Here is a 13,864-nt window from a genome sequence, read left to right on the forward strand (position 1 = left end):
CCGCGATTCGCCCCAAGGGCCCTGCGCAGGCCGCTGACGCGAGGAATGGGAGGCGGAAGGAAAGAGGAGCTGTTTCTAGGCTTTTCCAGGCGCCCAGCCGAGGTGAAAGAACTATCTCATCGTCCCCCTCCCGGAAATGACGTGATTTGACCCTTGACCCATAAGGAGCGCGGCACTTTCCGGAAAGTTCTGGAACCGAACGCGGCCCGGGAACTAGCCTAACCCCGCGGTAGAGCGCTGAGCGCGCTGGCCCACACTGCGCGGGTAGGGAGGGGCGGGGCTCGCGCGCCGGGCGTGCAGATTGCAGGGCCCGGCAGACGGGAAGGGGGTGGGAGCCTTCTGCACACGCGGTGCCGCGGGGCGGGGGGAGAGGGGGAGGGAGGGGACACGGGCTCATTGCCGTGTGCGCCTAGCATTCTGTCCCTCACTCGCCGTAGACGACCTGCTTTTCCGCGCGCACGCCCTGCCGCCGCCCCGCAGGTACGAGGCCGTCCCGCGCTGCCTGTCCACTGCGCCTGCGACCCCCCCGAGCGGGCCTTCCTCCGTTGCGTTCCTGCCGGAGGGTGCCTACAACGACAGCTTGCACTTCTGCGCCGCAGGCCCAGGCCCGCGGGTCCAGGCCTCGCGGGTCCATGCGATTCCGTCACGTGCGGCCGGATCTTGGACCCCGGCTGGGCGCAGGAGGGACAGCTTTGATGGGGATGGAATTTGGGGGATTGTAACCACTTAGGCCCGCTGGTGCAGCCTGCGCCCTGCTGACTTCTGGGAACCGGGGAGGGTGGTGTCCGCGAGGGAACTGCTTTTTCCCCCCCGCAGGCAGCTGGGATACTGCGCTTCCACTCTTGACCTTGCTGGGGGCGTTCGGAAAGAGACACGTGGGCCCGCGCGGAATGGGCCGGGCTGCCGCCCCCAGCATCGCGGCTTTGCTGGCTGCCCTGATACAGTGTAGCCCTGGGTGGATACGTGGAGACACTTTGCTGAGCGGCTTTTTGCACTGTCAGGAATACTTTAACTTCCCTGGTCACTCGGATTTGTAACTTGTCTTTCTCCGGCTGACTTGGTTTCTTAGGGGCCACCTTTGGAGTGGGTCTGCCGTCAAGACCGTTTTCACGGTGAAAGATTAACTCGTTTTGGGCGGCAAGGATAGGTGGCCGTGGGGAAGGAGCTGCATGTGCTTTGTGCTAGTGCTATAGGTCAGGCGCCGGGGCGGCCTCTTTAGCTTGCGCTAGTGGCTGATGTTCGTAACTGCGGTGCCTTCCGTCGTCCATGCCTCTCTGGCGGAGGTCAGCCAGGCTCAACATCTCAGGTTGTTTTCTCTGTTGCACAGGTGGACATGTTTTTGCAGCAGAGCACCACGGGTGGTAGTACTGATTATTTATTTGCTTCCATCCCCAGAAATGTTTCGGTTACCCACCGTCTTTCGCCAGATGAGACCGGTTTCCAGGGCCCTGGCTCCTCATCTCACTCGGGCTTACGCCAAAGATGTAAAATTTGGTGCAGATGCCCGAGCCTTAATGCTTCAAGGTGTAGACCTTTTAGCCGATGCCGTAGCTGTTACAATGGGGCCAAAGGTATCAGTATATTTGTTTATTTTATTGTAATTACAGTATTATTAATAGCGTTTTGCTCACAAATAGTCGCACTGAACTATTGAACAATACTTTCGTATTGAGATAACCCAGTTAACATGTAAGAGTTGTGAAGTATTGGTTAACCTTTTTTTTCTTAGACATGATCTTAAAGCTTAAAGTGCTTCAGCCAGATTTTCAAAACTATTTTGTACGATGCATGATGTAATCGGGTAGTAACTCATAGCTCAAGGTGGATTCTTAAACTCGAGGTAGATTTGCTCGCCTAAGTTAAAATTTGGATCCTTTCCCAGTACTTTATGCCAAGTATGGAGGGAAGAGTTTATCTCCCATAGTACCTCAGGTATGTGCTTGTAGGTGCTTTTGTTTGCTTGTTTATTGCAGTAAAATGTACACAACAGAAAATTACCATTAAGTGTGCATTTTGGGGACATTAGTTACATTTATGTGGTGCGATCATCGCCACCATCCATTTCCAAAACTTTTTTATGTTGAGAAATTGTAACTTTGTGCTCATTAAACAGTAGCTTCCCGTTCTCTCCTCCAGCCCAAGATGCTAGTTTTACCTATCGGTTTTCTGCTGTTCTCTTGTTCCAAAGCATATTTAAAATCAGTCTCATTTAATAGGGTTAATATTTTGAGGAGGTCTTTGAAGTGGTGTGCAGTGAAGTGGTGTTCATTTCAGTCTGAAGACAGTTCAGATATTAAATAATCCAAACAACTGCATAAAATACAACATTTACACACTTCACAAATGGAAAGTAACAGCTTTAGTTCAAATCCAAAAGGTGGCCAATAACTATTTGTGCCATGGTTGAGGTTTTATGTTGAGTGAACCTGGAAGAGCACACTGCTTGCCTTGATGGTCACATTACTTTCAAAGATAACAGGCACTAACCAAAACTTAATCTCCTAAATTACCTAATTCGAAATTATGCTCTTGGCAGAGAAACAGATCATTTTGTCTGTTGACAAAGAATATTGATAAACTTGCCCTTGAGATTCATGCTGCAAGACTGGTAAAAACAACACAACTTACGTTGAGACTTTGAAGTAGTTGCTTTATTATGAAAACTGGTCATTTTTTAACATGTAAATAATCCTCAGGGTGTGTGTGATCCTGTAACTTTTTTTTTCTTCTAGGGAAGAACAGTGATTATTGAGCAAAGCTGGGGAAGTCCCAAAGTAACAAAAGACGGTGTGACTGTTGCAAAGTCAATTGACTTAAAGGATAAATATAAAAATATTGGAGCTAAACTTGTTCAAGATGTTGCCAATAACACAAATGAAGAGGCTGGGGATGGCACTACCACGGCTACTGTACTGGCACGCTCTATTGCCAAGGAAGGCTTCGAGAAGATTAGCAAAGGTGCTAATCCAGTGGAAATCAGGAGAGGTAGGAATGTCTGTTGTCACTACAGTGTTTTAAACTTCAGTATGCTTTAAGGCATTAATTCCTTGGACCTAAGAAAAGCGTTTGTTACTTTAGGAAATTGATCCTTCTCTCATTCCTCCTCTTGGCCTAGAGAAATCTTAAATCGCGTTTTCCTTTAGTAAGTAGTGATTGAATGCCTGGCTGTGTGGTGGGTACTGTTGGGTAATTTTGATGTTTTACTTAGTTGATTTCTTTTGTTTTTAGGGAGAGTCTTGCTCTGTAGTCCAAGCCAGACTGCACTGGTTCAGTCATAGTTCACCGTAACCTCGAACTCAAGCAGTCATCCTGCCTTAGCCTCCAAGTAGCTGAGACTACGGGCATTCACCACCATTCCTGGCTAATTTTTAGTTTAGTTTTATAGAAAGTAAGACTAAATTGAATCAGAAAGTAATGTTTTCCACAATTTATTTTTTCTTAGCACACACTGTGTTATTGGTTTGTGTTTTGTTAGTGCTTGTAACTGGAGTGTAACTTAACAATTTGCTTCTCAGCGTGAGCTTCATGGCAGTATGAAGCTCATAAATTTTAGTCCCATCTTTGTCATTTATTAGCTGTGTGCTAAGACTTGTTTTTGCTATCACCAGAATTGCTATGTATATCTAGAGTATGTTAGCGTTCAAACCTGGAACCCTCTTGAGAGCCAAGGGGGTGGTGCTATTGATAATTTTTTTGTCTGAATTGTCATACTGACATGTTACTACATTACTAATATATCATTACCTCACCTATTTCAATGTTTATGGGTCAAGTGAATACACTGCACTAACAGCAGTTTTACTGTAAATCACTAACAGATATTGAGGTTAATTAAGGGGACTTCCCAACACCTTGCATTGGATTTTTTTTTTCTTTTCTTTAAGTATATTTCTCAAACGGGAGAGCTAGCACTATTCCCAGTTAAGCAAAATGAGACTGTTAGAACTAATGTAAAACAAATATTTTGTTAGTTAATAATACATACTAAATTAAGTGAAAGAATTTCAAATAATTGACACCTGTAGAGACATAGTCACAACAAATTTCTATCATTTAAGAACTGTACTTCTTGTTGAAAGTAAGGGAATGTTAACCATTTTGGCCCTTTTTTCGCATCATCTGACAGACATGAAAAGTGTCAGGGACCGTATTGGAAACGGACAGCATGATTGGGTTAGGAATGATATGCATAGGATGAGTTCAGTCGAGACTCTTGAAACTATACATATCTACCTTGTTTTAGTCCAAGCATAGGTACATGCCTGTAGTACCAGCTACATGGAAAGCTGAGGTGGGAGGATCGCTTGAGCCCAGGATTTCAAGACCGGTTTGGGCAACATAGTGAGACCTTATCTACAAAAATAAAATAAGTCAAGCATGGTGCCTTGAGCCTGTGGTCTCAGCTACTCCCTTGAGTCCAGGATGTCAAGGCTGCAGTGAGCCATGATCTGCGCTGCTACACTCCAGCCTGGGCAACAGAGCAAGAGCCTGTCTCAAAAAAAAATTTTTTTTAAGTCATTAAAATGTTTGTCATGAATCTCAAGATTTCTACTTGACATAGAAGACATGAGAGAAATAAGCATTGTAATGACATATATTGTTGAACTAGGTGTGATGTTAGCTGTTGATGCTGTAATTGCCGAACTTAAAAAGCAGTCTAAACCTGTGACCACCCCTGAAGAAATTGCACAGGTAAGGACTTAATATGTTACACTTAAAAAAAAAAAAAATTAATGGCATGTGTGATTTTTTTTTATCTTGATCACACCAATGTCAGAATAACAATATTACCCAATCATCAGTATTAGACTGATTTTTTCTTACTGCTAAAACATTTGAAAAGAATTTTGACCCATAATGATTGTCATTTAGATCTACATGTGGTTGTCATTTTAGTTCTACATGGCTGTAAAATGGATCTGTATGATTGTGAAAATGTCCTTAGCCATTGTCAAAGTTGCATAAGTTTTGTCAGTTTGTAATACCAGATTTGCCATGTAAAAAGATAATGAAGTCAGCATTTTAAAACATAGTGTTAAAAGAATAGTTTTATATATCATATTCCTCAAAACAGTGTAGTCAAATAATGAATCAAAAAAGAGCAAAGAACGAGTACTTCATGAAAACTACCATATTGCAAATTCCCCTTTTCTCCCTGGGATGTAAGTATCAGTTTGGAAGTTACTAGGAAAAGATGAGGGAACTGACTGAGGACACTAGCCTTACCTTTTAATTCAACTTGACTATTTCAGGTTGCTACAATTTCTGCAAATGGAGACAAAGAAATTGGGAATATCATCTCTGATGCAATGAAAAAGGTTGGAAGAAAGGGTGTCATCACAGTAAAGGCAAGTGTGTTTGTGTTTTTAAAAATAGTTTGAATGAGTTATCTGATGATCACAACTGAATTTTCCAAGTAGAAAAATTCTATGTGTTTTAAATACAGTGTGGTTTCATTTCTTTATATGTGGTCTCAGCACATGTATAGAACAAAGTGCTTAATGTGTTTTACATGAATTAGCCTTTGCTTTGTGAAATTAATCTGTCCTAACTTAAATATTGTCTAGCCATAAGAATTATTTAAATAAGCACTTTTGGGATTTTTGCAGAAGTGAAATTGGTTATCCTGGGCTTTTTCATACTCTAGCCTGTATCCCTTATGACCACAGGGGTCTATTTTTATTAATCTGGCCTGTAATTTCATGTTTCGTGTTCAATGAAATCCGTATACCTCATTCTTTGTCTTTTCATAGGATGGAAAAACACTGAATGATGAATTAGAAATTATTGAAGGCATGAAGTTTGATCGAGGCTATATTTCTCCATACTTTATTAATACATCAAAAGGTAAGAACAAATCTTTTAGACAGAGTCTCATTCTCTGTTGCCCAGGCTGGAGTGCAGTGGTGTGATCTTGACTTACTGCAACCTCCACCTCCTGGGTTCAAGTGATTCTTGGGCCTTAGCTTCCGAAATAGCTGGGATCATAAGCATGTGCCACCATGCATGGCTAATTTTTAAATTTAATTTAATTTTAATTTTTTCTTATTTATTTCTTCATTTTGAGGCAGAGTCTCATTGTCACCCAGGCTAGAGTACAGTGATGCAATCTTGGCTCACTGCAACCTCTACCTCTTGGGTTCAAGCGATTCTCCTGCCTTAGCCTCCCAAGTAGCTGCGATTATAGGCGGGTGCCACCATGCTCAGCTAATTTTTCTATTTTTAGTAGAGTTGGGGTTTCACCATGTTGGCCAGGCTGGTCTCTCTAACTCCTGACTTAAGGCAATATGCCCACCTCAGCCTCCCAAAGTCCTGGGTTTACAGGCATGAGCTACCGTGCCTGGCTACTTTTTGTATTTTTAATAGAGACAGGGTTTAGCCATCTTGGCCAGGCTAGTCTTGAATGCCTGGCCTCAAGTGATCTCCCTGTTTTGGCCTTCTGAAATTTTTAAAATGTACTCTCCTAACATGTGTCAAACTATGGGTGTTAGTTGGTGTCATCCTCTAAAAAAATAAATGTGTGTATTCCAAAAGTTAATGCGTATGAGAAATGAAGGAAGAAAACAAACTCACTGATCACTTTTTTTTTGAGACAGAGTCTTACTCTGTCACCAGGTGCCAGGCTGGAGTGCAGTGGCGCAATCTCAGCTCACTGCAGTCTCCGCCTCCTGGGTTCAAGTAATTCTCCTGTCCCAGGCTCCCGAGTAGCTGGAACTACAGGCGTGCGCCACCACGCCCAGCTAATTTTTGTATTTTTTAGTAGAGACAGGGTTTCACCATGTTGGTCAGGATGGTCTCCATCTCTTGACCTTGTGATCCGCCCGCCTCGGCCTCCCAAAGTGCTGGTATTACAGGCGTGAGCCACCGTGCCCGGCCTGGTCACTTTTTAAGTGTGTTGGAACTGTGGTTTAGCTTTTCATTTAAATACATTGCAGTCATTTTGTGTATTTTTGAAATCTTCATTATTTTTATAGGTCAGAAATGTGAATTCCAGGATGCCTATGTTCTGTTGAGTGAAAAGAAAATTTCTAGTGTCCAGTCCATTGTACCTGCTCTTGAAATTGCCAATGCTCACCGTAAGCCTTTGGTCATAATCGCTGAAGACGTTGATGGAGAAGCTCTAAGTACACTTGTCTTGAATAGGTAACAGGCAGTGGTATTTGATGATTTATATTTCTAGGTGAAAGACAGAATTATTTGTATTGTTGCTTGCAGTCTCCATTATGTGTACCTCCACATTTGATCTCTTTGGGTTTGTATCTAGAATTGTATTTGTGTAAATCAGGTATGCTCTGTATATCCTCATGGTTGTGTTTTTGAATGGGACTCTCCAGTCTTTATTATTTTGCTCAGCTTTCTCATAGAATAGACTAATTTAGCCATGGGTACCTTTCTGTGTTTTGCAAGTGTTTACAGTTATTTTGAAGGTACGTAACTGAATCTTGGTTTTTTTTGTTTTTTGTTTGTTTGTTTGTTTGTTTGAGACAGTCTCACTCTGTTGCCCAGGCTGGAGTGCAGTGGCTCAATCTCGGCTCAAGACTCCTGGGTTCAAGTTTGAATCTTGTTTTTTGTTTGTTTTTGTTTTGTTTTGTTTTTTGTTTTTGTTTTTTTTTAAGGTTTTTCTAGTTAAAAATATATACTTTTTCAGAATATTATTTTGGCTGGAACAGGGAAGTAGTAAACAACTAACATTCTAAACAACTCAGATAGGCCAGGTGGGTGGATCACCTGAGATCAGTCGAGATCAGCCTGGCTAACATAGTGAAACCCTGTCTCTACTAAAAATACAAACATTAGCATGGCATGGTGGCCCGAGCCTGTAATCCCAATTACTCAGAGGCTGAGGCAGGAGAATCACTTGAACCTGGGAGGTTGCAGAGAGCTGATACTGTGCATCTGCACTCCAGCCTGGGCAACAAAGTGTGACTCTGTCTCTAAATAAATAACTCAGACATAAGTGTATTTCGCTATCAAATATTTTTATTTATTTTGAGGGACAGACTGTCACCCAGGCTGGGCTATGGTGGCATGATCATAGTTCCCTGCAGCCTTGAACTCCTGGGGTCAAGCAGTCTTCCTGCCTCAGCTTCCCAAGTAGCTGGGACTACACTTGCATGACCGCACTTGGCTGATTTTTAAATTTTTCTGCAGAGACAAGGTCTCAGTATGTTGCCTAGGCTGGTCTTAAACTATTGGTGAATCTTAAGTGATTCTCCCACCTCAGCCTCCCAAAGTGCTGGGATTACAGGCATGAGCCACTACCCCTGGCTGTGATCAAGTGTTTGTTCTTCCTTATCTGAAAATTGAAGTACTGTATGTCAGAAGCAAGACCTTTTCTCTCTGTTTTGCTATAGTAGAAATGGACACATTAGCAGGTATGTTTTAGACATTACACATGTTGATCTGACCCAAAAGCTCTAATGAGCCTCCTTACCCTGGAATGTTTTTCTTAGCTTGGATTTGCTATTTTGGAGGAATTAAGTAAAGACTTGAAGATGTGAGGCCAGAAAAATACAAGCCTACAGAGTTTTCATTAGGCCATTTTATTGCCAGTTGAAAAATAGGATATCCAGTTTACTTGACATAGAGCTTATTCTTCTAATTTTTATTTGGGTCTTTAATAAAATAGACCAGCTGTCTTAAAGTTTGAACATTCCTTCTGTTTCACAATCTGCTTTCAACTGGATATTTGATTGCACATACTTAGTAATTGTTGTTTTTCTACCATTCATAATAGTTATTACTGTATCCTATAACTTACTGGGATATGATTTTTGATCCTGGGTCTAGCTGTTCAACTGGAATGTAAGGCCAACAGTTTATTTTTTTTTTATTTTTTGAGATAGAATCTTGCTCTGTCACCCAGGCTAGAGTGCAGTGGCACAATCTCACTGCAACCTCCACCTCCTGGGTTCAAGCAATTCTTCTGCCTCAGCGTCCGGAATAGCTGGGATTACAGGCGCCTGCCACCACACCTGTCTAAGTTTTATTTATTTATTTATTTTTTTGAGACAGAGTTTCACTCTTGTTACCCAGGCTGGAGTGCAATGGCGCAATCTCGGCTCACCGCAACCTCCGCGTCTTGGTTTCAGGCAATTCTCCTGCCTCAGCCTCCTGAGTAGCTGGGATTACAGGCATGCGCCACCATGCCCAGCTGATTTTTTGTATTTTTAGTAGAGACGGGGTTTCACCGTGTTGACCAGGATGGTCTCGATCTCTTGACCTCGTGATCCACCTGCCTCGGCCTCCCAAAGTACTGGGATTACAGGCGTGAACCACCTCGCCCGGCCAAGTTTTATATTTTTAGTAGAGGCAGTGTTTCACCACGTTGGCCAGACTGGTCTTGAACTCCTGACCTTGTGATCTCGCCTCGGCCTCCCAAAGTGCTGGGGTTACAGGCGTGAACCACCACGTCTGGCCAGGCCAACAGTTTATTGAGAAGGTAAACAGATAAGGATTAATATAAAATAGATTAATATATAAGTATATTATATACTTATAAGTATAGATTAATAGAAAATAGCGTTAACTGTCTCAGTTCTTTCCTGTCTTAATTTGATCAAAAGTTGCTAAGAAGAAAAAAACCAAAAAGGGGGCTGGGAGTCCTAAGTAATCTAAGTAGTAACAGAGCTTGAGAGGAAATAAACAGATAGGCATTTTTATTTCATTTAAATCTTATTATCAACTATTCTTAACAGGCTAAAGGTTGGTCTTCAGGTTGTGGCAGTCAAGGCTCCAGGGTTTGGTGACAATAGAAAGAACCAACTTAAAGATATGGCTATTGCTACTGGTGGTGCAGTAAGTAAAATAAATGTGATAATGGATTGCTAAACGTTTATTAGATACTACTGCTCTCTGTTTCCGTTGGCTCTTTGGGAGGTAGGGGTTGGATTAAGTTCCCTTTAATTTGCCGTGAGTCTGGCCTCAGAATGGGCTTTTTGACAAAATCTGTTGGGCTGGGGGTTTTTTTGTTGGTTTGTTTTGGAGACAGGGTGTCTTGATCTGTCACCTAGGCTAGAATGCAGTGGCATGATCTTGACTCACTGCAACCTTTACCTCCTGCAAGTGATCCTCCTGTCTCAGCCTCCCAAGTAACTGAGATTATAGGTGCAGTACCATGCCCAACTAATTTTTGTATTTTCGGTAGAGTTGGGTCTCACTATGTTGCCTAGGCTGGTCTCAAACTCCTAGGCTCAAGCAATATGCCTGCCTCTGCTTTCCAAAGTGCTGGAATTACAGGCGTGAGCCATCGAGCCCAGCCTGACTAAATCTGTTTTTAGTTTTGAAAGATAGAAGTGTGTGCTAGAAATGATGTAGGACTTAAGAGTCAAGGCCTAGCCCTGGTTCTGCCAGAAAGCGTGACCTTGGAGTTTTTTTCTCAAATAAGACTAATAACTACCAGAGTTGGGAGAATTGAGAAGTTGGAAGTGCAGTGAAAGACTATTCTCAAGTCTTGTTCTAGAGTAACAGTGATCTTAAAATCTCTCGTTTCAAAGAAATACATTATTTCAAGAAGATTCTTTTGCGTGGTATATTAATAAACCTGGCATAATGGCAGAAACTGTAACCTACAACTGGTTTACATTTAAATCTTTTTGTAGGTGTTTGGAGAAGAGGGATTGACCCTAAATCTTGAAGACGTTCAGCCTCATGACTTAGGAAAAGTTGGAGAGGTCATTGTGACCAAAGATGATGCCATGCTCTTAAAAGGAAAAGGTGATAAGGCTCAGATTGAAAAACGTATTCAAGAAATCATTGAGCAGCTAGATGTCACAACTAGTGAATATGAAAAGGAAAAACTGAATGAACGGCTGGCAAAACTTTCAGATGGAGTAGCTGTGCTGAAGGTAAGATTCATTATAAGTTTCTTGGGTTCTGAGTCCAAGAATGATTCCCTGGTAGACTGTGGAACTAAACAAATATTTGGGGAATTAACTTCATTTTGGATTTTTTTGGGGGAGGGGGGAACAGAGTCTCGCTCTGTTACCTAGGCTGGAATGCAGTGATGCAATCTCGGCTCACTGCAACCTCAGCCTCCTGGATTCAAGTGAATCTCCTGCCTCAGCCTCCCAAGTAGCTGGGATTACAGGTGCTTGCCACCATGCCTGGCTAATTTTTTTATTTTTAGTGAAGAGAGGGTTTCACCATGTTTGTCCAGGCTGGTCTGAAACTCAAGTGATCCATTTTCCTCAGCCTCCCAAAGTGGTAGGATTACAGGTGTGAGCCACTATGCTCACCTCAGAATTGCTTTTTAAGTAAACTGCTTTTAAATGACTTCTCAATTAACATTTTGGATGAAGAGGCCATACTAACTGGAATTCTTTTCGTCTTTAGGTTGGTGGGACAAGTGATGTTGAAGTGAATGAAAAGAAAGACAGAGTTACAGATGCCCTTAATGCTACAAGAGCTGCTGTTGAAGAAGGCATTGTTTTGGGAGGGGGTTGTGCCCTGCTTCGGTGCATTCCAGCCTTAGACTCATTGACTCCAGCTAATGAAGATCAAAAAATTGGTAGGTAAAAAGTTACCTTTTAAATGAGTTGGTGGCCTGATTTTAGTTTTTCTGTTAGAATAATCACTAACAGTCCCCTAAACGAAATAGCACTTCCACTTCCTGAATAACAGAAGTAGAATAGTGCTAATGTCAGAGCTAAACATGCATCACATTTTTTTCAGGGGAAATGATTTGACCTGTAAGATTGGGATTTTCCTACATCAATATTCTCAAAAATTATAAATGTGTTATAATATTTACAAATGAATGTATTGAAATTTTGCTGAAATTTATTTTCTTTGTAGGTATAGAAATTATTAAAAGAACACTCAAAATTCCAGCAATGACCATTGCTAAGAATGCAGGTGTTGAAGGATCTTTGATAGTTGAGAAAATTATGCAAAGTTCCTCAGAAGTTGGTTATGATGCTATGGCTGGAGATTTTGTGAATATGGTGGAAAAAGGAATTATTGACCCAACAAAGGTAAATAGTTGAACACTTTCTAAAAATTCTTTTGTTGTTCATTTTGTTAGTATATCCCCACATCCCAAATCTTTGACTTTGTCACCAAAAAAAGAAAAAAAAAATAGTCTAATAGCAGTAGCAACAGCAGTAGCACTTGTGCCCATCAACATTCTCATGTAAATCTCCAGCACTTAAATATGTATATGTATTTTTTGGAGATGGGGTCTCATTCTGTCTCCTAGGCTAGAGTACACTGGTGCAATCTCAGCTCACTCTAACCTCCACCTCCCAGGTTCAAGCTGTTCTCCTGCCTCAGCCTCCCAAATAGCTGGGATTACAAGTATGTGCCACCATGCCTGGCTAACTTTTGTGTTTTTAGTAGAAATGAGGTTTCACCGTGTTGGGTCAGGCTGGTCTGGAACTCCTAACCTCAAGTGATCCACCCGCCTCAGCCTCCCAAAGTGCTGGGATTACAGAAGTTTTCTGTTCTGTTCTGTTTTTTTTTTTTTAGACAGAGTCTTGCTCTGTCGCCTGGGCTAGAGTGCAGTGGCACAGTCTTGGCTCACTGCAACCTCCACCTCCTAGGTTCAAGCAATTCTCTGCCTCAGCCTCCCAACTAGCTGGGATTACAGGCTTGTGCCACCACGCCTGGCTAATTTTTGTGTTTAGTAGAGACCGGGTTTCACCATCTTGGGTAGGTTTTACCACCCGCCTCAGCGTCCCAAAGTGCTGGGATTACAGGCGTGAACTACTGCGCCTGCCGGTCAGAAATTTTCAGTAAGTCTTATCATATTTTACTAAGGGAAAACTAATGTTTAATTAAATTTTTTTCTAGGTTGTGAGAACTGCTTTATTGGATGCTGCTGGTGTGGCCTCTCTGTTAACTACAGCAGAAGTTGTTGTCACAGAAATTCCAAAAGAAGAGAAGGACCCTGGAATGGGTGCAATGGGTGGAATGGGAGGTGGTATGGGAGGTGGCATGTTCTAACTCCTAGAATAGTGCTTTACCTTTATTATTGAACTGTGACAGGAAGCCCAAGGCAGTGTTCCTCACCAATAACTTCAGAGAAGTCAGTTGGAGAAAATGAAGAAAAGGCTGGCTGATGTTTAAGACATCACTATAACCATCAGTTACTGGTTTCAGTTGACAAAATACATAATGGTTTATTGCTGTCATTGTCCATGCCTACAGATAATTTATTTTGTATTTTTGAATAAAAAGACATTTGTACATTCCTGATACTGGGTACAAGAGCCATGTACCAATGTACTGCTTTCAACTTAAATCACTGAGGCATTTTTACTACTATTCTGTTAAAATCAGGATTTTAGTGCTTGCCACCGCCAGATGAGAAGTTAGGCAGCCTTTCTGTGGAGAGTGAGAATAATTGTGTACAAAGTAGAGAAATATCCAATTATGTGACAACCTTTGTGTAATAAAAATTTGTTTAAAGTTAATTGTGTTAGCCTTTCCATTATCTAGAAGCTAATGAAAGATGAAAGCCAGTTGAAGGGGCACGCTGGCATGTGTGTAAAACATCCTACCTATGATATTTTCATGTTTCTCTTTGTTGCAAACTGAACTACATTATTCCATTGATAATGGGGAAGGACAGTTTCTATTTCTCCTGTGCAAGGATGTAATCTCTCCTGGAGCTATAAAATCTGGGAGGCTGGAAGGAACTCTAGCTGCTCAGCTTGGCCTTGGGGCTGCTGATGCAAGCAAGGCATTAAGGCATGTTTTTGCTGTCCTTGGACAGAAGTAGAGGGAAAAAGTCCATCATCACAGATGAAAGGTCAGAATCACTTCCTGCACCAAGGATACTTTTGGCTTTGGTAATTCGGTTGTGTTTGGGATACAAAAAAAAGATCTATTTGATAGCACAACAGGGTGAATAGTCAATAAT

At 41.9% G+C, this 13,864-nt stretch overlaps 1 protein-coding gene across 2 annotated transcripts; it reads left to right on the forward strand.

Moving 5' to 3' along the window:
* The first annotated feature begins 45 nt into the window (after positions 1 to 45).
* HSPD1 (heat shock protein family D (Hsp60) member 1) lies at positions 46 to 13,415 on the forward strand. Of its 2 annotated transcripts, none has more exons than XM_032278774.1 (12): positions 46 to 264; positions 1,396 to 1,571; positions 2,733 to 2,985; positions 4,610 to 4,692; positions 5,253 to 5,348; positions 5,754 to 5,847; positions 6,975 to 7,143; positions 9,699 to 9,798; positions 10,602 to 10,847; positions 11,335 to 11,509; positions 11,797 to 11,975; positions 12,793 to 13,415. In XM_032278774.1, exons 2-12 carry the CDS (start codon positions 1,398 to 1,400, stop codon positions 12,943 to 12,945), a joined length of 1,722 nt encoding a protein of 573 aa, XP_032134665.1. In that variant the 5' UTR covers positions 46 to 264; positions 1,396 to 1,397; the 3' UTR covers positions 12,946 to 13,415. The 2 variants fall into 2 exon arrangements, with proteins under 2 accessions (XP_032134665.1, XP_032134664.1); XM_032278773.1 differs by having other exon boundaries at positions 61 to 480.
* Positions 13,416 to 13,864: the final 449 nt, after the last annotated feature.

The sequence above is a fragment of the Sapajus apella genome, unplaced genomic scaffold, assembly GCF_009761245.1.
Source record: "Sapajus apella isolate SASKATOON/1434 unplaced genomic scaffold, GSC_monkey_1.0 scaffold10, whole genome shotgun sequence".
NCBI lineage: Eukaryota > Metazoa > Chordata > Mammalia > Primates > Cebidae > Sapajus > Sapajus apella.

Bases quoted from the DNA above. Each gene is read 5' to 3' on its own strand.
- HSPD1 (XM_032278774.1), top strand. From the start codon at position 1,398: ATGTTTCGGTTACCCACCGTCTTTCGCCAGATGAGACCGGTTTCCAGG. The intron at 4,693-5,252 runs GTAAGGACTTAA...TGACTATTTCAG, and splicing joins CCCCTGAAGAAATTGCACAG to GTTGCTACAATTTCTGCAAA. The intron at 11,976-12,792 runs GTAAATAGTTGA...ATTTTTTTCTAG, and splicing joins GAATTATTGACCCAACAAAG to GTTGTGAGAACTGCTTTATT.